We start from the raw sequence: 26,483 nt of genomic DNA on the forward strand, positions 1-26,483 counted from the left end.
GCATCTGTCAAATGTTTTTGATCCAAAGCAATGTGTGTTCCCTGACTGAACTCATGACCTTTGCGCAGCTAATGCATATACCCATTGTGCCAAGGGTACCATAGTGTCCATCTGCATGATTAAATAACTACTTCCAGTTACATTACATTTCTGAAATACAATCACAGTATTTCAAAGTACAAATACCAGGATTTGGTATACTGGCAATGCTTTGAAGTAGGATTAAGATATTAAATCAACACATATTCAGATGTCCAATTGCCTAAGTTTATATGAAAAGAAAAAAAATCAACTACTAGAAACAATAAAACAGTAATGGCAATATTCTGTATTGTTAGGGAAATGTTTAAATTTGATTATGGCAATACCAATATGATCTATCAACTAAAAGGAATTGAATGCATTTATTGTTTAGACCTGAAATTTTCCATTACATTTGTCAGACTAATCTAATGCAATCTGTATAAACCTCCAGTAACAAATTTTTCCAAATATTTTCCTCGTCTGCCCTCTAGTGGACATTTGTAATAAAACTGCACATTAGTGGATTATTTCTCAGGATATATTCAGTGGGAGTGTTTTTTTGTTGATGAACAGTTTTCATGAAAAGGGCAATTCAATCATCAATCTGAAAACCGTACTAAAACTTATTAGGTTGTCTTATGAACATCAAGCATGTTTTTTTAAAGCAATTGAACATTTTGTAACGATACCAACTACATATGATACAAACTGTAGTAATAAATTATGAAGATTTTGAAAGGAGAAATTTCAGGACAACTTAAAAAAAAAACAGGTTAGATGCAGCGCAAACTGATCTGTGCATGTACGACATAAAACAATTATCGCGAGAGCGAGTCTGCTTTCGAATACTCTCGCGGTAATTTGTTGTCATAGACCGATCTGTCTGCGCAGCGCCGCCAAAGGAGGAACAAACGAGTCGAGCGAACACTGCAGGACACGTGCTTTTCGGGGTGTGGTGGAGGAGAAGGGGTCGTGACAGGTGTGGTTGTCCCAGCGACCACATGAATCGGAACCGGTGAGTTTTATGGTTTAACCTAAGGCAGGTCTACTTACCTTATAAATGAAGGGATGTCGGCTAAATTCTCTCTTGCCGAAAAACTTGGATCCCAGTAAGTGACGCATTTTGAAAATGTATAAATATTGCATTACAGAATCATTTTTTTAACCAAGTAACATAGCCTATTTGAAGGAAAGTTAGAATTAGTTTCCAAGCTAAACGTTTCACAAAAAAGGTTTTTGAGTTTAAATGGTAAATAGTTTGATATACAGATAGTTAACTTAATCAAACCTTGTGGTACAACCCTATGAATCCATTAAAAAAGGCCTGGAAGGCAGCTGGTTAACTAATGCAATGACATTTAATACAAAGACAATTCTTTGGGGTGCTGTGTCCAGACTGGTTTATTTTCATATTTGTGAAGTCTCACAGATGTGAATTTTATAGACTTACTTCAATAATATTGAGAGATATACTGATGCTGATTATTAACGTTCCCGTTAAGCTCATTAGTAAAGCATTGCATTAGCAGCACAAACTTAATGGGTTAAAGGCAAACACCACAGTTTTCAATATTTTACTATGTTCTTACCTCAACTTAGACAAATTAATACATACATATCTTTTTTCAATGCGTGCACTTAATCTTTGTACAGCGCGCCGTGAATGTGTTAGCATTTAGCCTAGCCCCATTCATTCCTTAGGATCCAAACAGGGATGAATTTAGAAGTCACCAAACATTTTCCCTATTTAAAGACTGTTACATGAGTAGTTACACCAGTAAGTATGGTGGCACAAAATAAAACGTAAAATCATGTCTTGACTACTCCCCCTCTCGCTCAAACTTCTGTAAATATTAATGCGCCCGCATGTGATGCGTAATGACGCGATTCCAAAGATGGCGAACTATTGGCTTCAAAAAAGGGTGATGTCATGGACACTACGTCCATATTTTTTACAGTCTTGGTTTGAACCCAGGGAGCACATATGTTAATAAAAATATATACCTTGTACCAATGTTCGATTTATGGCAAAGATTACTGACAAAGCAAGATGAGATTCTGGATCAACATTTTTTGTAGGTCCTGAATCAACATTTTAATCAAAGAAAACCCAAATTACCTAAAAAACTCAAACCAACCATTTTTTACCCTTTAAATTAGTGTGAAATGATGGTTTGAGTAGATTTTTTTAAAGCCCAAACCGAATCTTAAATCTAAAATTAACAATCTGTAAATTACTCCAGAAAACAACTTAAGGCGCACTTGAGAGTTTCCATTTATTTCCATTTATAACAGAATTTTTTGGATTCATTTATTGGGAAATTGGGACAAATTATGGACAGTATGTCTTTATATGGCAGCGCAGCATGCAAATTTTGAATTAATGTAGTATTTTAATTTGAATAAAAACCAGGGGACCCCCCTAATTTATACATTGAGGGTCCCTAAATGCTTATTGGAGATCTATAAGCGACCACTGCCTTGTAGTGCATTGTAAGTCACTTTGGATTAAAGCATCTACCATATGGATAGACGTAGTGTTTTAATAGCAGTGTATATTTCTATGGACATTTTGAAAGTGATGCCATGTGAGCTTGCTTGAGATTACACATGATAAAAATCAGAGACAGAACCCAATCGTGTTATTCGCAACAATCTTTCTGAGATGGAGTTTCTAATTAAAAAAAGTCTGTTTCTTTGTCATATTTAATTATTATGCTGTATCTCAGAAGCCTCATAAAGATGTGTCATTTTGATTAGATAAAGAAATAAAACTTCAAACTACTGCCTCCATTTTTTACACTCTGATTAAGTGGAAAACAGTAGGAAATGATCTGGGCTTGATTACAGTCATGAACACACAGCATCTGATTAGTAGAAATCTGTCCACCGTCTATAAAGCCCTCATTGAACCTCTGTTAGCATCCAAATGAGAAACAGATCATGGGATGGAGACATCAGAGCAACATGACTAGAAATGATTTCAGATTCTATATTTCTCTTCAGTTTCATAGTTTATTTAGTTGCTGCAAGTGTCACTTTCATTTTTGTACAATTGACGTGGACCCTGACATGCAGCCCTTACACCTTGTTTAACAAACTCCAGCATGGAAGTATCTGACTGCTGTTTGTTGATTCAGTAATTGACAGCTGCAGGCATCTAAAATGGTTTTCTTTAAGAAATTTCATTACCTCCAGCAGAAACACTGTGAAGAGCAATCTGTGTTATCAGCAGGGATATGGGAAAAACCTACTGGGATAAAGAGGAGATGGGAGAGAGAGAGCACAGTGTAAATTAAGTCTTTTATCAAACATTGAGCGTTATTGTTTTTTGTTTTGTACTCACAGTATGTGTGAAATCCCAGCTAAAAGTCATTTATCTTTGATTTACTGTGAAATTTATTGGATTTCACAGACAGGGTCACATATATTTACTTATAATGTTCCCATAATGAACTACTTGGAGTGCCCAGGCCACCATGTGGCTGAACAAGACTATTGCCACACAGTTGGCAACTTGTTTTTATTGGCTCCCTCGATAGTTTATTCTGGCCAATGACAGCATTTATATTTTGTATAATGACCCCTCAATGGTACAATTGACTGTTGTAAAGCAACCTCATAATCTTTTGTATCTTGTATTGGTTTTCTTCTTTGTACATAAGATTACTAAAATGAAAATTATTCTTCTGCATTTATTTGTAGCTGTTTAATAAGCTGGATAATGAGCAGTCATTGCTCATAATGGCAAAATGAACCCCTTCTGGGTGATGCAAGCACAAATCACCCTTTTGGAGATTGTTTTGCAATAAAGACCAGCCGATTTTACTGTACATTATCTCAACTAAACCAACGCAATCTCATGGCAATTCGTACATATTTTATGACGTGGCTAATTCGTACAACCACACTTGTATGTTTGTGTACGATTTGCATTCGCTCCTCCTAATTCATACAAATTAGCCAACTTATAAATAGGGATGCCTAATGAAGTATACTGTACTGTGTATAATAATTATGTATGTATATAAGTACACACACATTCATGTATAAAAATATATATATATATTTTATATTTATATATAATATAATTTATATATGAATATAAACATGTTTATACACATGCAAATATTTCTTAAATATATACATACACGTGTATTTATACATAATTATAATATACAGTACACCCACACATATTATGTAAACAAAAACTTTTATTCTTCTAAGTTCTAAAGCAGGACATTAGAAAAAATTTACAATTTAATAACCAAAAAAGAGCTGACAGAATCATTTGTATTTTATACAAACTATTAAACATGTTCTTCAGAGAATACAAAATCTGTAACTAGTATATTGTAAACTTTGAGCTTATGTCCGGTTGTATATACCCAAGGCAAAAAAGCGTTACTTTTCCATGTGGGTCCATGTGGGACTTTGGCCTGTATTCTTAATTCATTCAAATGCTGCGTTTGGCCAAGGAAGTGGGTATGAATCAGCGACCTTGTAGATATTTGGGAGGTCAGAGCTTTAAGGCACAGATATAGAGATTTGAAACCTCTGTTAAGGCCCATGGTCAGTATGAATGTGCTGTATAGAAACACTGCTTGACTGCTATTAGCTAGATACCAGATGAGGCCATTTTTTGGGTTCAAGAGGTTTAGCTTTGCTTCTGGCCAAAGTCATGGGTCACATTACTGGGAAGGAAGGAGGGTGATGGGGGTCAAGGGCTATTTTGTTTAGAAAGACCATTAGCATACAGCTTGCTGTATTCTGTATGGTATACACATTGTAGGATTCATACTGTTTTATTAAATAAAATATGTTGAAACAGCACGCAGAATGAAACGATTGGCATTTTTTTATAAAAATGCAAAATAATATTATCGAGTATATCACTTGCTTTAGCGAAAAAAACAGCCTTTAGTGCACACAAATTCAATTTGCATGTGCTTTCAGAGCGTGATGTAGCAGTACATTTGATTGCCGTGTGTATGGCTTGTAAATATCAACGTCATATTAATTTTTAATACTTTAGCCAATCGCGCACTTTGCAATTTCTGTGTCACGAGTGGAGGATGTGCACAGGCCGGCCACGCTTTTTCTGATGTCATATTTTCTTAAGCATAACTTCTTATGATGAAAGTTTGCATTTTCTGAATTACGGTAGTACATTTATTTTTGCTTCATGTACGGTACTGGGCCGGGTTTCCCAACAGCATCGTAAGGCTAAGTTGATCGTAAAAACGATCGTACGAATCATCTTAAAATTACGGGCCGTTTCCCAAAAGCTTCGTAGCTTAAGTAGCACTTGAAAATCATTGTAGATCAACGAGTGCTCTGGAGTAATCGTTCATTCATAAGTGCATCGTAAGACAACAGAGTTACAAGGTCACCTGCAGGACAACCAGCAAATTGCACTCCTGCAATGACGATAATGTAATGTTTTAAATGTATATTTATTTATTGGGTTCTTCTTTGTTTATTTGTTTAAATTACTTTAATATAATATATTTAAATTAAAATGAGAAATTTAAATTATTAAACATAAATTAATAAAGAAGGAAAACATATTTGGTAAATTTTGGTAAAAGTTGGTACTAGCAAATGGATAAATGGTTCCTACAAATGGCTTCTATAATTAATCTACAGTAAAAATAATTGTTTTGAAGTGAAATGGCATCTGATTAAGGAAACAAAATAAATATGTACGGTACAATGCAATAATCCCTAATAATAAATAAACAGATAATAAAAACAAATAATAATAATCTAAACTATTACATAAAATGCAGAAGGCATTTCGCAGTGGGACGAGTCATAACTACATACGGAAAATAAAATTTCATTATGCACAAATTATTAAAACATTTAAATAATTTTAAACAAATAATTCTTTAACTACTAAATTTTATAATATTTAGTCATTAAACAATAATGAAAAATATTATAAAAAAACATTAGTGCACATCAGCTGAAGATCATTAGCCTAAACAAGCTTCTGCTACAAATTCGAGTCATTCTATAGGTGACATTTCAGCACTTGACAAACGGATAGCGACTCGTAAGTAGCACTTAAAACCCAGCTGCGAGGGATCGTTTAACATGCATCTTTGGGAAACGCACGTAAATGATTTTCAAGTGCAACTTAAGTTAGGAAGCTTTTAGGAAACAGCCCGTAATTCTTAGATGATTCGTACGATCGTTTTTACGATCTACTTAGCCTTACGATGCTTTTGGGAAACCCGGCCCAGTTTAGTACTGTTTACTTGAATGCTTCCATTTTAAATCATATAGACCTTTCGGTATGTGTAATTACACCAACATTAACCTCAATCATATGATATCAATATGTTGTAGGAGGGAGCTAGAACAATATAAGACTTTGGCTGCAACCCAGTAATACGAAATGACTTACCTATAGTCAATACAATTTTGACGTGACTGTATCACGCATTTCTGTTTACGTGTCCCTGTCACGTATTGGTTACTCAACTGTTTTGTCCTATTTTCTTACAAATGTCGCTTCGGTTTAGGGTTAGATTTACATAAAATGACATCCTTACCCAAACCCAACTCTAACCCTAACGCCAGGTGACAATGGTTTAAAAATGAGAAAATAAAAAAAAATTAATCAGAAAAAATAGTTTAAACCAATACTTAAAGTGACATCCTAACGCAGACACCAAATCCAACGCGCAAACCGAAGCGACAATGCTTTGAAAATTGGAAAAAACAGTCGAGTAACCAATACGTGACAGGGACACGTAAACAGAAATGTATGATACGGTCACGTATAAACGCGGAAAAACGTTTAAAAAATTTACGTGACTATAGGTGCATCATTTCGTGATACAGGGTTGCACTTTCGCAAACACATTTTTGAAAGATCCTAAAAATTGTCTGTTATTGTTATCGGCAAATTCATAGTTTATTTTTATTGCCAATATCGCACATCCCTACTGTGTTTTTGTTGTTTGCAACATCTTTTGCTGAAATGTGTTACTGATCTTGGTATTTCATGCACATTTTTGCGATATGCACTGGATGCATTCCTGGCTGCACAAATAGTATTACTGTATGGTAGCATGCTATTCTTAGAGTATAGCCATTTATACCCATCCTAAAAACGGCATTATTTAACAAGCAGGCCAAAAATAACATCTTTTCAGATGTTATATCTAAAACAAAAACATTAACAGATTTAACTAACACATGCAACACAAGACTGATGAGGAATATAACAGAAAAGTTCAATTAAGTTTTATTCATGTTTGACATGCAGTGGCCTTAATGAAGACGAGTGTTTCCGCACAACTTCTTCCTCTCTGTGTTACAAAAGGCTAATTGCTGGGGACGAGGCTTTAATTGCTGTAGTGCTTGACGAAACATTAGTTTTCCTGTTTAACTCGCAGCTATGAGTGCAAAATTAATAACAGTGCTTGTGAGAAGCAACGTAATTAGAGATGCATTATACTGTAACTAAGTTCTGGTGTCAGATTGTAATGCAAAATAGCTGTTTGTTTCTAGAGAGTTAAAATGCATGTTGATTTAAGTACATGAGACAAGTTTGTCGGCTTTAGCACCACATACATATGTTATCTGGTCTGCCATTGCTAACAAGAACATGGCCGCCTGGCAGTACCACTTTAAGCATAGCTTAGCATAATCCATTGAATCTGATTAGACCATTAGCATCACGCTCAAAAATAACATTTATACATTTTTACTGTACAAATTTGTTGAAAGTGACTTTCAATATTTTTCCTATTTAAAACTTGACTTTTCTGTAGTTACATTGTGTACTAAGACCGACGGAAAATGTAAATTTGCAATCCATCCAGCTGATCTCCGGGTCTGGCGATACCACTTTTAGCATAGCTTAGCATAATCCATTGAATCTGATTAGACCATTAGCATCGCGCTCAAAAATAACATTTATACATTTTTACTGTACAAATTTGTTGAAAGTGACATGCTTTGATTACTCGAAATGTGACCTCTGCATTTAACCTATCCTAGTTGGTAGTGAACATGCACTACAAGTTGTAAACACACACACACCCGGAGCAGTGGGCAGCTATCCCAATAAGGGTGAGACTCGAACCGGCAACTCTCGGGTTACAAGCCTGACTCTCTAACCACCAGGCTACAACTAGATATTTGTAAGATATTTAAATGCAACATTAAACTCAACATCAGATGAGATGTGGAGGTGTCTAAGAGGACCGAGGTGGGCCGGATAGATTCATAGATCACAGACTCTGCAGGAGACCCATAATGCACTTTGTGCCCATTACCAGCATGTAAACCGGCTAGATTGTCCACTTGAACTTGACACACGGCTTTCAACAGTTCAATCATCCAAACCATCGTAAGCGACATCCGATGCCATGAGCTAAGTTAAGCGTATCAGAAGCAGTATTATACCGGTTTGTCTTGGCTTTTGTGAAGTGATAGAGTTTCTTAAATGTGTACGTTGTTTATCAGCAGGTAACCAGAGCCGATCATTTGAATGAAGTGTAAAGCATCCTCTGAATAAGACACAGGAGATTCGTAAACATTTATGAGCTCAAATGAAGATTGGTGTATTCCTTTACCTTTGACCTTTGCTTTGTCATTACGCATGATTTAAACAGCCATTCAAAGTACAGATGGCTGTGATACGCTGGTACTCTAGAAATGATGACTCGATAAGATATACAATCTTTCGAGATCTTTACACTAGATAGGAATGTTTACTGCTCACAGTTTGCTCATTCATATAAAGCTCGCTATAACCTGATCTTACATGAATTTGTACGTATTTTACGTACGTTGCTAATTTGAAATGGATTCGTACAAAACGAATCAAACAAAACATATGATTATAACAAAAAAAAACAATAAGGACCAAGCTCCGCCCCTAAACCCAACATCACTGGGGCAAAAGAAAATCATATAGAAACATAAGAATTTGATCGTATAATTTCATACGAACATGTAATACAATTGCCATGAGATTGTGTTGGTTGATTTTGTAGGAGAAATTTAAACCGAAAAGACACAGAAAGAGACAGACTTTAAGAATATACAGAGCTTTAAAGGTGAATGTAAAACTGTATTTACGTAGGCATAGATGTGATAAGAGTTCTGTACATGGTAATGACATATCGTTGAGGCTCAGACACGATTGTTTCCTCCTTCTAATGTAAACCTAGTGCATGCAAAAGATTGCTGGAAAACAGGCCAATCTCAACATAACACCAACTGTGACGTTACAGTCCAGATATACGCCCCAGCATTAAATAACACATTAAATTAATTACAATGTAGTTACAGTGCTAAAAACAAAGTTGTGACTGCCATGTTAGTGTTATTGCTAGTTAATGCTATATGCTAACATTTATGCTAAAGTTCTACTATTGACATTGACATTTTTTAAGCGAAATAAACTTTCCACTTAGATACGTCCATTAACAATCTTCAAACAATTGATTATTACTCAATTTCCAATTCTTCATCTGATACAGCCTCAAACATAAGGTATTTTTGCACACTAGCAGAGCTTCTGAAGGATCTGCTCTGTGAAACAGCCAATCAGAGCAGAGCTCAACATTATTATTCATGACCCTTTCAAATAAGGTAATAATAGACCATTAGACCATGTTGTTAATGGACATGTAAAACGGTTTCTGGATCATTTTTGCCCTTTACTCTTTCCCCGCTATTGACGAGTTAAACTTTTACTATAAAAAGAAGAAGCCAAAATCTCCCAAAAATGTCTGCCGAAATTATTTGCCAGAGTCTGTGCAGTCAGTAGAGTAGTCAGTTTTTCATACACTTTTCTGGAAACCCTGTGAGAATGTCAAAGTCGTCTTTGATTGGTTGAAATAAACCGGATTTCCAGGAGACGGGAGTGTCGCGATTAGTTTCGGTTCCTGGAAAACAAAGCTCTGACGTTCCATTGAGGAAGAGAATCAGTCGTGTTTACGTGGATAATAATGACCAGTTATTATGATCAGCTAAACATTGGATTCTTAAAAATATGCAGAGTTCGCGGCATAGACTCTCTAAAAGACGTCCAAGAGTTTTGCTTGAGGCAGTTAGTTCGGTTCTCCTGAATTGCTTGTATGTGTTAAAAACTGGAGAGATATGCTTTAAACAGATGTTTAACGGGAGCGTCTCATTGGTGTGGCTGTTGATGAAGTGCACAATGTTGTTCTATTGTGAGTAATGTTGTTTATTTAGATGCTATTCGGTTGCGGCTGGTTATTTCAATAACTGACTTGTTGCCAGCCGGCTCGTTTTGTGGGGAGTCCGAAACGTGACTGTAGACGAAACAAACTGTGATTGGTTGTTTGACATGTCGGTCAAACAGCTCGTGGGCGGGCTTTGTCAAGAAAAAGCAACGTAAAACACCAGACCTTCAGTATTGAAAGGTCTGGCTACGCGAGACTAGTGCAGTAGTTATTGGCAGGTGGAGCCGTGGTATCAAGGTCACCCCATATTTTTGTTTGACTCAATCATAGACTTGCAAATCATGTCATCAAACACCTTTTTAATTGGGTAGGCTACATCAGTTCGAATAAACCACAATTTATTTAAATTGTAATTTGATATTTTTGGCTCATGTCCCATTAATTTCCATGGTTATGACAGCTATACTGCACCCAGCCACATTTAAAATGTTTTGCCTTTACTTCTCAGGACATGTGTGGCACCTTATCTGGGAGAAACATTTGAGATAGCCTATTAGAGAGAGATCACACTTGTGATTTCTTTTCTACAGGTTTATTCACAACACAGTCACCTTCCCAAACAAACATAAACCTTCATTAAAGCTCTGGGGTGCCAACCAGAGACAACACACTACATGTCAAGTACTTGGACATCTAACATGGTGCAAAACCTTCAAATGCACTTTTTTAACCTGTAAATGCTGTGTTTGGTTGCCATGGAAACCTGTGAGCCTGGAGTACGGTGTGGAGTTTTGTGGATGTGGACTATGGTCTATTCAGAATAAGATAAGCTAAGCTTTTATTCTGCTACACCTACTCAGGGACACTGAAGTTATTCTGCCGTAAATGTCCTTGAGCTTTCTCTCGTTCTCTATAGCGTTCTCACAGAGTTTCGCTCTAGGCCGACCCTGGTTTTTATTTCACTTGTTGCATTGTTCAAATAAATCGCTCAGGTTTTATCTGGCAGTGAATGCATGCTTCTGTTGCGTTACGCAGCACAGCAGCAGTTTTGCAAAAACAACTCCACTGCTATTCAAATACTGTAGATATGTGACAGACATCTGCTGTTTGGTTTGTTTGCATTAAATACTACACGTTTTATTTATTGAGTGGTCACCGTTAAAAGGGTAGTTCACCCAAAAATAAAAATTTTGTCATAATTTACTTAACTTCATAGAAATCCAGATTTAGAAGGTGTCCAGTATCAGAATTTTTAAAAAGCAATTGAAGCACATATAAGATTTAGGTCTGAACTTACTATAACCATTATTTTTAGAGGATTATAAAAATATTTCCTATAGAATTATTTACATTTTTTAGATTATCATTATCAAAAATGATCATTACCGCAACATAATTTTACATTAAATATTTGCATTTACAAACTCATGTTTCGGTAATGAGAACTTAAAAGTTGTCTAGGTACTGTGACAAACAAAATTTTAACTTTTATCTGGAAAAAAAAATAAGAACTGCTTACCTGGTAGCCATCTTGAGTGTCACAGTCAATTATGTCCCTTCCAACTATTTTCTTTTTTAAATGTTAGTTCCTTGAGGGCTTAAACAATGATTGAAAATTGTTGTGGAGGATGAGAAAATTGGTCTTGGGACACATTTATATTCCTTATTATTGTCTCTACATTTACCAATGATCACCAAATACCACATGTTTCTTTACAGTAAATGTTTATAGTATAACATGCACTGAAGCTTTTTATGTTTAGATTTTTTTATTATAAATATTTTTATGTCAAAGAACCCAAATCCAGTCATGGACACGTTGCGGTAATGAAAATGTTCCTCTTAAATGTGGAAAAAACAACAAAATTTGTTTGTATGATGTCATTTGAAGTCATGTGCAAAACAGTACATGAAGAGATGTTTGTAACTGTATGCTTCTTATTTTGATACTCTTACTTGGCATTTACTTTTTTTTATCAAAATGTTTTATGACACCTCATAACTCTAATTTCACAAGAATAGCGACTAGCATTAGGTTCTTTGTTCTCCTAAACAAAAAGGAAGACAAAAATACAGATTTTGATGAACAACTAATTGTTTGGAGATTGTTAATGGACGTTTTCCAGTGGTAAGTTTGAGATTTTTCATTATGGACTAGGAAAACATAACTGTAACGTCAATAGTATAACTTCAGCCTAAATGCTAACATATAGCATTAGCTAGCATGTAGTGCTAACTCAGCAGTCACAACTTTGTTTTTAGCATTTTAACAATTTTGTAATTAATTTAATGTGTAATTTAATGTTGGGGGCATACATCTCTACTATGACATCACAGTCTGTGTTATGTTGAGATTGGTCTGTTTTCCAACCTTTTGCATGCACAAGGTTTACATAAAAATAAGGAAACAAACCCGTTAAAGGCTCACGATATGTCATTACCGTGTACAGAGCTCTTATTATTCATCTATGCCTACACGCAAGTACAGTTTTTTATTCTATGGCACTTTTAAATCTTCTTTATTTTAAAGAGCTTGGTAGGACACCTTGTTTTGTGTTCATGCTTTACCACAGTAACATAAAAATCAGATGGGATGAGATGATGGTAAGCAAATAATGAACTACTTTAATTACAGCAATGACATGCGATTCAGCAAGGGACGTCATCCATCCCTCATTTCCTTCTCTTTGTGACTTCACATATTAAAGGTGTTGGCAAATTTTCACAGGTGAGAAGAAACAGATATGTGTAAATCTATAAATAGTGCAAGGGTGCAAACAAACAGCTGGAGATGCGTGTGGTAGAGAGAGAGAGTGAGATGCAGAATCATCACTCCTAGATTTTAATCTCAACAGGGCTTTAAAGCAGGTGTTTCTAGGTTATCACACTGTACTTTGGTCTCTACTATCTCTGCAGGTGGCTTTTTTGGGGGGGGGGGGGGGGTTGATGAACAGGTGCACAAAAACACAGCTGATCTGGAAGGGGTCCACAGACTCCACACTCATTTGGTTTGTGTTCTGGATCATGTTGCGACTGTACGTGTCATCTGTACACCAGCAATGTGCTTTGTTTTAATACAGTGTAAACTGATAAACATCACTGAAGAGCATCGTAGGATTGGACTGATAGGAATAATTATCACCGTGAGCCAGACGTTGTATCTGAACACCGTAAACAGGCTCGCTCCTTCACCTCTTCCTTTAGAGAACGTACACCAAGGCAACATCATTTTCGTTTAAATGCTCTCATCTGATTTGGATCCGACACCTTCATGACACCGTATGGGAACATAGTGAAAACAGATCACAGCAATAAGACCCGAATATAAAGAAATATATTTTTGCAGTTGCCAAGGGACAAACATGGCCCCTCTTCATTTCCCAAGGCCACTCTCATATATTATTTTTTTCTTTCTTTTTGTAGTTCACTTGCTGTTTTGAGAAAAAACACTGAAATTGGATTTATCAGTATTGCATTTATAATGTTTTTACACTAAACATTTTTACCATGGTGACTATAATTTGCACCAAAATGCCATGGTTACCGTGGTTACATTTTATAGTACAATGTGAGAGAAAATGGTTCCTAGCTGTTACTAGGGTGGTACTTTTTGCAAAATGTACACATTTGTACCTAAAGAGTTTTTATTTGAGTGCATTTTTATACCTCAAATGTACCAAAGAGTGCACATTTGTACCTCAAATGTACATATTAGTACCTCAGAGGTACATATTGTTACCAAAGAGTGCATATTAGTATTCAAATGTACCAAAGAGTGAACACTTGTACCTCCAATGTGCATAGTAGTACCTCAGAGGTACATATTTGTACCAAAGAGTGCAAAATTGTACATCAAATGTACCAAAGAGTGCACATATGTACCTCAAGTGTACATATTAGTACCTCAGAGGAATATATTGGTACCAAAAAGAGTGCATATTTGTACATCATATATACCAAAGAGTGGAAATTGTACATCAAATGTACCAAAGAGTGCATATATTTTACATCAAATGTACCAAAGAGTGCATATTTCTTACATCAAATGTACCAAAGAGTGCACATGTGTACCTCAAATGTACATATTAGTACCTCAGAGGTACATAATGTTACCAGAGAGTGCATATTTGTACATCAAATGTACCATAAAGTGCAAATTTGTACATTAAATGTACCAAAGAGTAAATATTAGTACCTTTAGATGTACATATTGGTACCAAAGAGTGCATACTTGTACATCAAATATATATGAAAGAGTGCATATATTTTACATCAAATGTACCAAAAAGTGCATATTTGTACATCAAATGTACCAAATAGTGCATATTTGTACATCAAGTGTACATATTAGTACCCCAGAGGAACATATTGGTACCAAAGAGTGCATATGTGTACCTCAGATGTACCAAAGAGTGCATATATTTTACATCAAATGTACCAAAGAGTGTATATTCATACATTAAATGTTCCAAAATAGTGCATATTTGTACATCAAGTGTACATATTAGTACCCCAGAGGAACATATTGGTACCAAAGAGTGCATATTTATACATCAAATGTTCCAAAGAGATGCATATATTTTACATCAAATGTACCAAAGAGTGCAAAATTGTACATCAAATGTACCAAAGAGTGCACATTTGTAACTCAAATGTACATATTAGTACCAAAGAGTGCATATTTTTACATGAAATATATATGAACGAGTGCATATTCATACATTAAATGTACCAAAGAGTGCATATTTGTACATCAAATGTACCAAAGAGTGCATATTTGTACACCAAATGTACCAAAGAGTGCATATTTGTACATCAAATGTGTCAAAGAGTGCAAAACCGTACAATAAATGTACCAAAGAGTGCACATTTGTACATCAAGTGTACATATTAGTACCCCAGAGGTACATATTGGTACCAAAGAGTGCATATTTGTACATCAAATATATATACAAAAGAGTGCATATTCGTACATTAAATGTACCAAAGAGTGCATATTTGTACATCAAATGTACCAAAGAGTGGAAATTGTACATCAAATGTACCAAAGAGTGCACATGTGTACCTCAAATGTACATATTAGTACCTCAGAGGTACATATTGTTACCAGAGAGTGCATATTTGTACATCAAATGTACCATAAAGTGCAAATTTGTACATTAAATGTACCAAAGAGTGCATATTTGTACATCAAATAAACCAAAGAGTGCATAGTTTTACAACAAATGTACCAAAGAGTGCACATTTGTACCTCAAATGTACATACTAGTACCTCAGAGGTACATATTGGTACCAAAGAGTGCATATTTGTACATCAAGTATAAACGAAAGAGTGCATATTCGTACATTAAATGTACCAAAGAGTGCACATTTGTACTTCAAATATATACGAAGAAGTGCATATTCGTACATTAAATGTACCAAAGAGTGCATAGTTGTACATCAAATGTACCAAAGAGTGCATATTTATACATCAAATGTTCCAAAGAGATGCATATTTGTACATCAAATGTACCAGAGTGCAAAATTGTACATCAAATGTACCAAAGAGTGCACATTTGTAACTCAAATGTACATATTAGTACCAAAGAGTGCATATTTTTACATGAAATATATATGAACGAGTGCATATTCATACATTAAATGTACCAAAGAGTGCATATTTGTACATCAAATGTACCAAAGAGTGCATATTTGTACATCAAATGTACCAAAGAGTGCATATTTGTACACCAAATGTACCAAAGAGTGCATATTTGTACATCAAATGTGTCAAAGAGTGCAAAACTGTACAATAAATGTACCAAAGAGTGCACATTTGTACCTCAAATGTACATAGTACCCCAGAGGTACATATTGGTACCAAAGAGTGCATATTCGTACATCAAATATATATACAAAAGAGTGCATATTCGTACATTAAATGTACCAAAGAGTGCATATTTGTACATCAAATGTACCAAAGAGTGGAAATTGTACATCAAATGTACCAAAGAGTGCACATGTGTACCTCAAATGTACATATTAGTACCCCAGAGGTACATATTGTTACCAGAGAGTGCATATTTGTACATCAAATGTACCAAAGAATGCATATTTCTTACATCAAATGTACCAAAGAGTGCATATTTGTACATCAAATGAACCAAAGAGTGCATAGTTTTACAACAAATGTACCAAAGAGTGCACATTTGTACCCCAAATGTACATACTAGTACCTCAGAGGTACATATTGGTACCAAAGAGTGCATATTTGTACATCAAGTATAAACGAAAGAGTGCATATTCGTACATTAAATGTACCAAAGAGTGCACATTTGTACTTCAAATATATACGAAGAAGTGCATATTCGTACATTACATGTACCAAAGAGTGCATAGTTGTACATCAAATGTACCAAAGAGTGCACATTTGTACCTCAAATGTACCAAATAGTGCACATTTGTATCTTAAGTGTACATGTTAGTACCTCAAAGGTACAAATTGCTACCAAATGTATACATTTCTGTATTGGGAGATATTAGGACCTTTTAAAAGGGCACTGACCCAGTGACAGTTTTTTTGACCATTTGTTAAATGTTTTGTTTTAAAAACATTCCAGTAGTCAACACAAAAATGCAATGCATGTAAACGGTAATTTGGGAAATCATTGTGGTATCAAATAATGTCACGGTATTTTGATGGAACTTGTCATTGCCGCAGCAGTTTTTACTATAAAGGACAGAGAAGCTGACCACTTTACATTCAGTATTACAACATAAACGGTTGAATGAGTACAGTACATGTATATAGGTACATAGTTATGTCCAGTTCTCTTATTTCCGATGACATCAGTAATATTCAAACAGGAGTTCAAAATGCCTCAACAGCGATATGAGAGCTGTATCACCAAAAGCAACTTAACTATTGCTGGATCTCCAGAGATCAGAGATGTATAATTGAGTATATAATCCAAAACAAAACTTAGTAACTATAGGACTGACAGCGTAACTCTGTAAAAGATCGAAACGGCAGATGCATCAGTTTGTGTACGTGTGGCTTTCAAGGTGCTTTTCAGCGAGCGAATTGAAGTGCCACAGGGTTGTAACATAATACCAGTGAATGGTCCACCACTACAGCGAGTATTGCGTTAGAGAAAGACCTGTTGTACATGAGGCATAAATCATAAACACCTGCAAGATGCTTCACCACAATTCTGGTGTGTTGGATGGATGCACCTTTTTGGGCTTGAAAGTAGGGACCCTTTTTTCTACCATAACTTGGAAGAGCAAGAACATTTACTAAAATAACACAATTTGTGTGGCTTGAGGGTGAGTAAATCATGGGGTAATTTTCATTTATTTCATCATCCCTTTAAGGTTATAAAAAGGTTGGAAAAAATGGTTCTTTGGGGAACTCGAAATAGTACTTCTATGGCAATGAACGAAGCATGTTTCATATGAAGTACAAATGGAAACAAATAAAATGTAACCTTCTTCAAGCTTCTGTCCATGCAATATTTTAGTTTGAGCATTTATTTGGTGCCGTGGTATCACATGCCAACATCACGATTGCCTTGACTGATGCTTGTAAACACACACCCACATGTACAGTAACCACACACAGATCCACAAACTAATAAACATCACTGTTTCACTGACTCCGATCAGCTAATACATACATGTTTGCTCACTCCTTAAATAAATAAGTGAGTGAGAGTGAGAGTGTAATCAAACACAATGTAGCAGTGGGAAGGGTCACAGTGTGAATGGGAGGGGTAGAGCGAGGCAGAGAGAGAACAAGAGAGAGAGAGACATCTCCCATCTGTGTTTATTCTCCATACAGTTTATGACAGGCAACCAAGATAGAAAGAGCTAAAATAAAGGGCCCGTGTAAAGACCCCACAAGAGATTTTTACACATGGGATGTGGTCCCCACCGGAGATGCCAAGCCTTTCACTTTTATCGCTAATGATCCCCTCTGATCTTTGACGTGTTGACTCAGAAGACACTTTTCCACCTGAGGAGTCTGCTTTTAAAGTCCGTCCCTTCACGAATAGAAGAGTTGTCCTTCAGGAAACTTCGAGATGTCAGAGCTGAGCTCGAAAAAACAAGGATTTAAAAAATGCCGGAGTGCCACATTCAGCATCGACGGTTACAGCTTCACCATTGGTAAGAACAGCTGGTCAGGTGTGCGTGGGTGCGTTTCTGTGGCCAGCGCTGGTTTAGTTTTTTTGTGAGATTGTGCTGTTGCTGTGCATGGTTTTGTATGGATATAGTTTGAAACTTTATTTTAAACAGATGTTAGATTTCTTAGTTTGTGCATGTGTGAAGGTTTGTGAACTTCTCAAACCATAAATGTTTTGGGAAATTGGTTCAAGAGCGCCATTCTCGCATATAAATGCTCTCTGGGTGTGTCATAGGAACATGAAAGCAACAATTAGACTCAGTTTTAGTCAAGTCTCTCTGGGTTTCTTTCAGCCTGAGTACAATTAGATTGCGTAAGAAACAACTTTTTTCGATAAAGTGACTCACGGTGCTCTGTGTTCTCCAAAAGCCGCAATTCTTTTATTGCACTGTCAGATAGCGAAGGATACGACATCTGCCCGTGACAAAGTCTGGCAGGCTTTGGGGTTGGCGGGGTAGACTCGAGCAGATGCAAAACAATACACGGCAGTGACGTGACTTGACAGTTGTCGTGAATGTGAATTGTCGACAATTATTTCTGAAAGGTCAAGGCTTATATAACAGACACAATCAGTGCTAAATGGTGACGTGCTTTGCAGAAGGTCCCTTAGGAAAATTAAGCATGGTTTTATTGTGGTAAAAGTGTAGTAGCCATGTTTTTTTCAATGTGTTGATTACTATCATGGTTATTTTGTGGTTACCATGGTTTTTTTTTTTTTTGTTTCAACTGTAGTGAAACCATGGTGTGTCCGTTTTCGCACGAATCCTTTTGTGAGTACCAACCTGTCCGTTTAATTCCTCCTGATGAGATCAATTCTCACAGGAACCCGTGTTTATCTTAAAAGCGTGTACATACTGTAACCCAAGCCCACACAAACAGTCACGATGGGGCCGAAAGGGTTTTCTCCCGTGCATCTCCCATGCTGCCTGCGCGATTACCGTCTCCATGGTCACCGGCAGAGGCAGGATGTGATGTCACGACCTAGTAGTGAATAAACCGAACAAACAAACCCCAACCCATCTCATCCCTATAGTGCCGCTGCCTCTGTATATGTATATATATGTGTGGGTAGGACGCCCAGAGGGATCTCATTAAAGCACCTGTTGACACGTCACCAAAGCTCCTGGGTCAGGTGCAAGGTGTATGTGGATGGAAACTGAGGGGTCTTTTCTAGTTACCTGGCAGAGGAGGCGTGGGTGACAGTGTGTTTCCCCCCGCTGAGGCCGATTCTGTCATCAGCACATTAGAGGAGTCGTGTGAGCTGCCCAGCGGGAGTCATTATCGCTAATGAAGAGTCTTTTCTCCTCTCCTGAGCACTGACACTCGTTGGACATTCGGCTGCCTGATGAACTCGCTGTGCTAAAGGTTCTCTAAATTTCCCTCTCATTACCTCAGCACCACCCGCAGACAACCTCACTTAACCCTTCAAACAGCCTCCACTTAACCATCTCACATCTTCCTACCGCTCGCTCGCTCGCTATCTCTTTATGTTGTTGTTCTTTTTTGCTTTTTTAACAATTTTTATTCAACTGTGTCTGGATCAAGCCCGTAACCACACCTTGAATATTGGGGGCTTGGGACCAATATATTCAGGGCTATATGTATGTATAAAAAACATCAAATATTTGAGGGGGGCAATTTGGCCATTTCTGATTATTGGGGGGGGGGGGCATGTCACCCTTACGGTACGTTCACACGGGGCGTTAGCGCTTCTCATTCACTTTTAACGATACGTTTACACGAGGCGTAAGCGTTAACCCTTCCCATTCACTTTTAATGGGTAACGTCATGCGTTGCCGAACTGAATTGTGAACATTTCTCAACTTTTCAAGCGGCAACTCGTGCGTCAGCCAATCAAATCGCCTTATGCAAATAACCTAGATAGAGCCAGCCAATTACATTTATGTAAGGGCCGATTCACACCGGCTGCTTGGCGTGAGCGTCTCAGCTGCGTGGCATGTCCGTTATTATTTAGGCTCCCATGTTAGCAGGTTTGACCGTGCACACCGCCTGCGTGACACGCACGTCTCAGGCACGGCTCGAGCCGCGCCGAAAACGCGTTAATGCTAGGAATAGGACCGACGCCTATTTTCCACGCCACACGCTGGAAGCGTTTCCAGGCAAAATATATGTCACCTACAGCAGCAGCAGTGCGCCAGGCACGATTCTGGTGTGCAAAGACACAAAAAATGCGATGCAGCCGCCACGCAACTGATACGCAACAGACACGCCACGCAGCCGGTGTGAATCGGCCCTATGACCGGAGCATGTGTAGAGGCCACTGTGATTGGCTGTTGGCCACGCTTCAGAGAAGCCTTCCGTCAAGCGTTAACGGTTTCGCAGAGGTGTATAGTACTTAAGTATTTTTACTTTTTACATAAAAGTACATTTTCAAGTATTTGTATTTTATTAGTGTTTTTCTTTGGAAAACACACATTCCAAAGCATATTATCAAAATATTTACTCCACTACATTTCATATTTTCAGGTTTTTGTTTAATATTTAATATTTAAAGGAATAGTCTACTCATTTTCAATATTAAAATATGTTATTACCTTAACTAAGAATTTTATATACATCCCTCTATCATATGTGTGCGTGCACGTAAGCGCTGGAGCGCGCTGCGACGCTTTGATAGCATTTAGCTTAGCCCCATTCATTCAATGGTACCATTTAGAGATAAAGTTAGAAGTGACCAAACACATCAATGTTTTTCCTATTTAAGACGAGTAGTTATACGAGCAAGTTTGGTGGTACAAAATAAAACGTAGCGCTTTTCTAAGCGGATTTAAAAGAGGAACTATATTTTATGGCGTAATAGCACTTTTGGGAGTACTTCGACTCTGCGCAGTAACACCCACCCTCTCCCATTATGAGAGGGAGAAGGGGAGCGGACTTTTCAGGCGAGTCGAAGTACTCCCAAAAGTGCTATTACGCCATAAAATATAGTTCCTCTTTATGGAAGACCGGAGCATGTGTAGCGGCCAATGTGATTGGCATTACGGTACATTCACACGAGGCAAAAGCGTTAACCCTTGACAGAAGGCTTGTCTGAAGCGTGGCCAACAGCCGGTTAGAGTGGCCGCGGCCTATGCTCCGGTCCTCCATGAACGTGGTTGGCTGGCTCTGCCTGGGTTGTTTGCGTGGGGCGATCTGATTGGCTGATGCACGCGTTGCAGCGGCACTTACGCGGCACCAACGGATTCACAATTCAGTACGGCAACGCATGACGTAACCCATTAAAAGTGAATGAAAAGCGTTAACGATTACGCCCTGTGTGAACGCAACGTTAATGTCTATTGTGGTTACAGTCCTGGTCCGTATTGAACAAATTATTTCAGTTTTCTTGTTTTTTCGAATAATTTTTTTCGTACTTTCAAATGCCTTTTTTGCATTTATTCATTTATTTTGCATATATTTTATACATTTATATTTTATGTGCATGCATTGTTACAATTTTTTGATGTGTTTTATTTAGACAACACTACAGTCTGCGTGTTCAGTAAAGTGATATGTTATCTAATTGCAATGTTGTTTTGTTATTTCGTTTGAATAGATGTTTGTGAATACAATACACCGTTTTTTCCAGCTGTGGGCGGTTGGTTAGTTATGTACTTTTTCCTGATATACTTTCTTAAAATTTTAAGAGATGTTATATTTTTTTAAAACCTAAACAAATTCTGCTATGTTTTTTGTGTGTCTGTTTTATTTTAGCCTTTTTAGATAGCAATACTTATTATTGTAGATTAAATTTTTGTTTGGTATAATGTTGTCAGCTGGATGTTATTGCTAAATAAGTTAAATAAGTTCAAGTATTTAATTTTTTATTATTTAAAATATTTTAGTATGAGTACAATTTGGGCAGGTCCTATACCTATAAGTGCAATATTTATTAGGGAAATCAGAAAGATGGTTGACACAATTGACCATTTACACAAGTTTTTGTCTGTTTTTTGTTTATGTAAATTTGGGAGTGTCTGATGATGAGATTAGTTAGACAACTAATAAAATAATACAATAAAACAAAAGAAAATGGCATCAGCGAGCAAACAACCTCTTTTTAATCCTTTTAATCTATTTTTCGCTTTGACCAAGTATTTATTAATTAATTACGATGCTGAATCCTTCTTAAGAAAAAGAGTTTAGTTTTAGTCCTGCTTCTACACACATGTTTGTAATTTTCATGTATTTTATTGACACTTGTTAAGTTCAGGTATGTTTGATTAGGATCAGAGCCAAACTCTGCATTACCAGAGTCCTCTAGAAACCGTGTGTGACACCCTTAAGCTGCTGTTTATTAACCAGAAATTGTCCAAATAAATAATAATGGGGCGGTTTCCCAGACAGGGATTATTATTATTTTTTGACAAAGACAGTGTACATTAATATACAGTAAATGCACGAGAATTAGACAAAAATTTTCATCCATTGTCCCTAAACAGATCTTAAAATTGTCTACCTAAAACACAATATAAAGATTACACAGAACAATACAAATGTAAAAACACAGTAAAACAGATATAATTATTCAAATCATGTTACTTAATACAATGTACAAGCCTAGATTAGACTAATCCTAGACTAAAATAAACGTAAGAGCTGTTCAAACTAAAAACAATCTGTTGTGGTTGAGTTGTGTACTTTCTTCAGGTGGCCGTCAGGGAGCGCTGTTTATTCAGTTATTTATAGCATAGCAACGCACTTTCTCGATATTAGCCTACACATTCGCGCGGTTTGTCTTTTAAACCCTAGCCGAGTTTATCTACAGGCTGTTTTATGGCTAAGAATCATAAAAGCTACCACAGGTTTTTAATAAGACGCATTTGTCAGCAGAAACTTTTACCACAGAAAGCAGAAAAGTGCAAATCCGATGTTTCCTCAGCACCTGACAAATTCTTGGACTGTTGCCAGGTCTGGTTTATAAACGGTAGGCATTGTAAACATCGAGCTTGATTTTAACCACCTAATGAGACACTTTAAGTTAAAAAGTAGACATATGCAGGTTATAGTAAGCATTATATACTTAGTCTTATACACAAAACACAGGATTTAACTTGTTTCTGTTCGTTTTGGGTTGGTTTTTATTTATTTTTTCTTAAGATCTGGCAACATTGGGTCAAAAGCTGCATTTACTGAATCGGCAGGTATTTTCTTTGTCATACTCTTAATCTCTGGGTCTGTAGCCTTGTATTTTTCCTGTCTACAAATCAAAAAGTATAAAGCTGAGCTATTCTTTTTCTCTCTCACACTTTTTATTTCTTTGCTTATCAGTTTTTTCCCCAGAAAACTGTGCTGGAAGTGTAGGGGAGACTGGGGCTAGTTGTCACAAGTGAAGGCTGATTTTTTTGCATGTTCATAAGTAATTGTTTTGCTGTTTACTAGAAACGTTAGAACTATTTAATACTTTTACTATAGCCAATTATCCAAGATATGTGCAATGACTAGCAATGGCATTCTGATGAGATGCACAAAATGGTGCAACTATTATCCTTAATCTTCCTATTACTGTATCTTTAGCATATTTATAAGTTACATGTAAATAACATCACTGAGAGTGAATTTTGTTATGTTTATTGAAGGCTTTTGAATGCATCTTCATACAAACAACATTTCAGATGAAATGGAAATTACATTTGCAGATTTTTGTGTTTGTGACTAAACTTGACATTTGGTGGAAAGAAATCATTTATGGTGAGTCATCACTGTTGTTTCAGAAAGGCCCTCATCCTTACGTGTCCTCACACATCTGTGTATTTCTTGTTTCTTTTTTCTGCAGTGGCGAATGAAGCTGGAGAGAGCAGTTCGAGACCTCTGGCACGCTTTGCACGTGAGTATTTAAATAACAGACACGTGTGCTGAGCTGTTGACTTTATAAAATATGTTTTTTTTACTGATGAAACAAGTTTGAAATGAAATTGATCAGACATACTGACCTGTTATACTAAAGCTTGTAGCAGGTGTTAAAATTCCAGGAGGAGAGAGAGAGAGATGCACTGTTTTTATATATTTATACAATAGCAACCCCCTAAATTGTTGAATGAGAGGCGTTCGAGATATTTAAAACTGCAACAGGATGCTTTTCTGTAAAGTTAAATGCTGCATTTTTGTCTTCTCGCCTTGACCTGACATTCTGGTGTCCTCTGAGCTTTTGATCTCTGATTGTTGCATCAGGTTCCAAGTCCCAGAATGCTTTGTGGAATGCCATCACAGCGGGCATCGGGATCAAGGATAAGGATAAGCGCGGGATCGTGATTGACCCGAGAAGTCCCGAGGAGATTCTGGCAGATGACCTGCCCGCTATCGACACTCCTGATGCCATGGAGAAGACCGCCATCAGGTTAGGCATTACATATCTCACCTTCAACCTACTGTGAACATGCCAAATAAATGATTGATTGGCCAAGATTGAATTAGTGATGGTGTTGGTAGCCAATCACTTTTGTGTCAGACCAGGGCAGGTGTTTGAATTGTAAAAGTCTACAATTTTAAGCGTTTTGAACCATGATGCAATAGCAGATCCTGTTTAGGTCTGGTTTAAACTTCTTTAGAAATCCTCCTCTGTGCAGTTGTGCTTTTAACATAAGCAAGAGACTGATCTGACCAACATACACTCACCTAAAGGATTATTAGGAACACTTGTTCAATTTCTCATTAATGCAATTATTTAATCAACCAATCACATGGCAGTTGCTTTAAGGCATTTAGGGGTGTGGTCCTGGTCAAGACAATCTCCTGAACTCCAAACTGAATGTCAGAATGGGAAAGAAAGGTGATTTAAGCAATTTTAAGCGTGGCATGGTTGTTGGTGCCAGACGGGCCGGTCTGAGTATTTCACAATTTGCTCAGTTACTTGGATTTTCACTCACAACCATTTCTAGGGTTTACAAGAATGGTGTGAAAAGGGAAAAACATCCAGTATGCGGCAGTCCTGTGGGCGAAAAGTCCTTGTTGATGCTAGAGGTCAGAGGAGAATGGGCCGACTGATTCAAGCTGATAGAAGAGCAACTTTGACTGAAATAACCACTCGTACAACCGATGTATGCAGCAAAGCATTTGTGAAGCCACAACACGCACAACCTTGAGGCGGATGGGCTACAACAGCAGAAGACCCCACCGGGTACCACTCATCTCCACTACAAATAGGAAAAAGAGGCTACAATTTTCACAAGCTCATGGAAAAGTATTGCCTGATCTGATGAGTATCTATTTCTGTTGGGACATTCAGATGGTAGAGTCAGAATTTGGCGTAACAGAATGAGAACATGGATCCATCATGCCTTGTTATCACTGTGCAGTCTGGTGGTGGTGGTGGTGTAATGGTGTGGGGGATGTTTTCTTGGCACACTTTAGGCCCCTTACTGCCAATTGGGCATCGTTTAAATTCCACGGCCTACCTGAGCATTGTTTCTGACCATGTCCATTCCTTTATGACCACCATGTGCCCATCCTCTGATGGCTACTTCCAGCAGGATAATGCACCATGTCACAAAGCTCGAATCATTTCAAATTGGTTTCTTAAACATGACAATGAGTTCACTGTACTAAAATGGCCCCCACAGTCACCAGATCTCAATCCAATAGAGCATCTTTGGGATGTGGTGGAGCGGGAGCTTCGTGCCCTGGATGTGCATCCCACAAATCTCCATCAACTGCAAGATGCTATCCTATCAATATGGGCCAACATTTAAAAAAGAATGCTTTCAGCACCTTGTTGAATCAATGCAACGTAGAATTAAGGCAGTTCTGAAGGCGAAAGTGGGTCAAACACAGTATTAGTACGGTGTTCCTAATAATCCTTTAGGTGAGTGTAGGTTGCTACATGACACCTTTTTTAGGAACCATATCTCTTAAATGTACCATAAGAATCTCATTTTGTGATGAACTTTTATTTTTAGGAAAGAATATTTACTCAATCCGTCACCAAAATTTCTTGCTGAACTTAAGCTGTTTACAGGTCACCACAAAACCTGTAATATTATACATAAATAATAAATCACAATAATAACATCCCAATCGTGTTTAGGATTGATGGTTATGGCACCCTCCACAGGTGCCGTGTTGTAGTATATTTCTCTTTATGGTTGTGTGCAGTGACAAAGGGACTAATCCATCTG

The 26,483-nt window shown here is 37.1% G+C and overlaps 1 protein-coding gene across 6 annotated transcripts in view; it reads left to right on the forward strand.

Annotated features, from left to right (window-relative positions):
- Positions 1–933: 933 nt before the first annotated feature.
- Positions 934–26,483, forward strand: part of pde1ca (phosphodiesterase 1C, calmodulin-dependent a) — a 106,341-nt gene continuing 80,791 nt past the window's right edge. For 2 of the 6 annotated variants that reach the window (XM_055182089.2, XM_055182091.2), the window contains exons 1-3: positions 23,062–23,296; positions 24,146–24,196; positions 24,541–24,706. In XM_055182089.2, coding sequence (XP_055038064.2) covers positions 23,146–23,296; positions 24,146–24,196; positions 24,541–24,706 — 368 coding nt within the window. In that variant the 5' untranslated portion in view covers positions 23,062–23,145. Of the gene's footprint in view, positions 1,040–18,009; positions 18,354–23,061; positions 23,297–24,145; positions 24,197–24,540; positions 24,707–26,483 lie in introns of those variants that run through there. The other 4 variants (XM_055182088.2, XM_055182093.2, XM_055182095.2 and 1 more) reach the window with 3 other exon arrangements.

This window comes from Misgurnus anguillicaudatus, chromosome 25 (genome assembly GCF_027580225.2).
Source record: "Misgurnus anguillicaudatus chromosome 25, ASM2758022v2, whole genome shotgun sequence".
Taxonomy (NCBI): domain Eukaryota; kingdom Metazoa; phylum Chordata; class Actinopteri; order Cypriniformes; family Cobitidae; genus Misgurnus; species Misgurnus anguillicaudatus.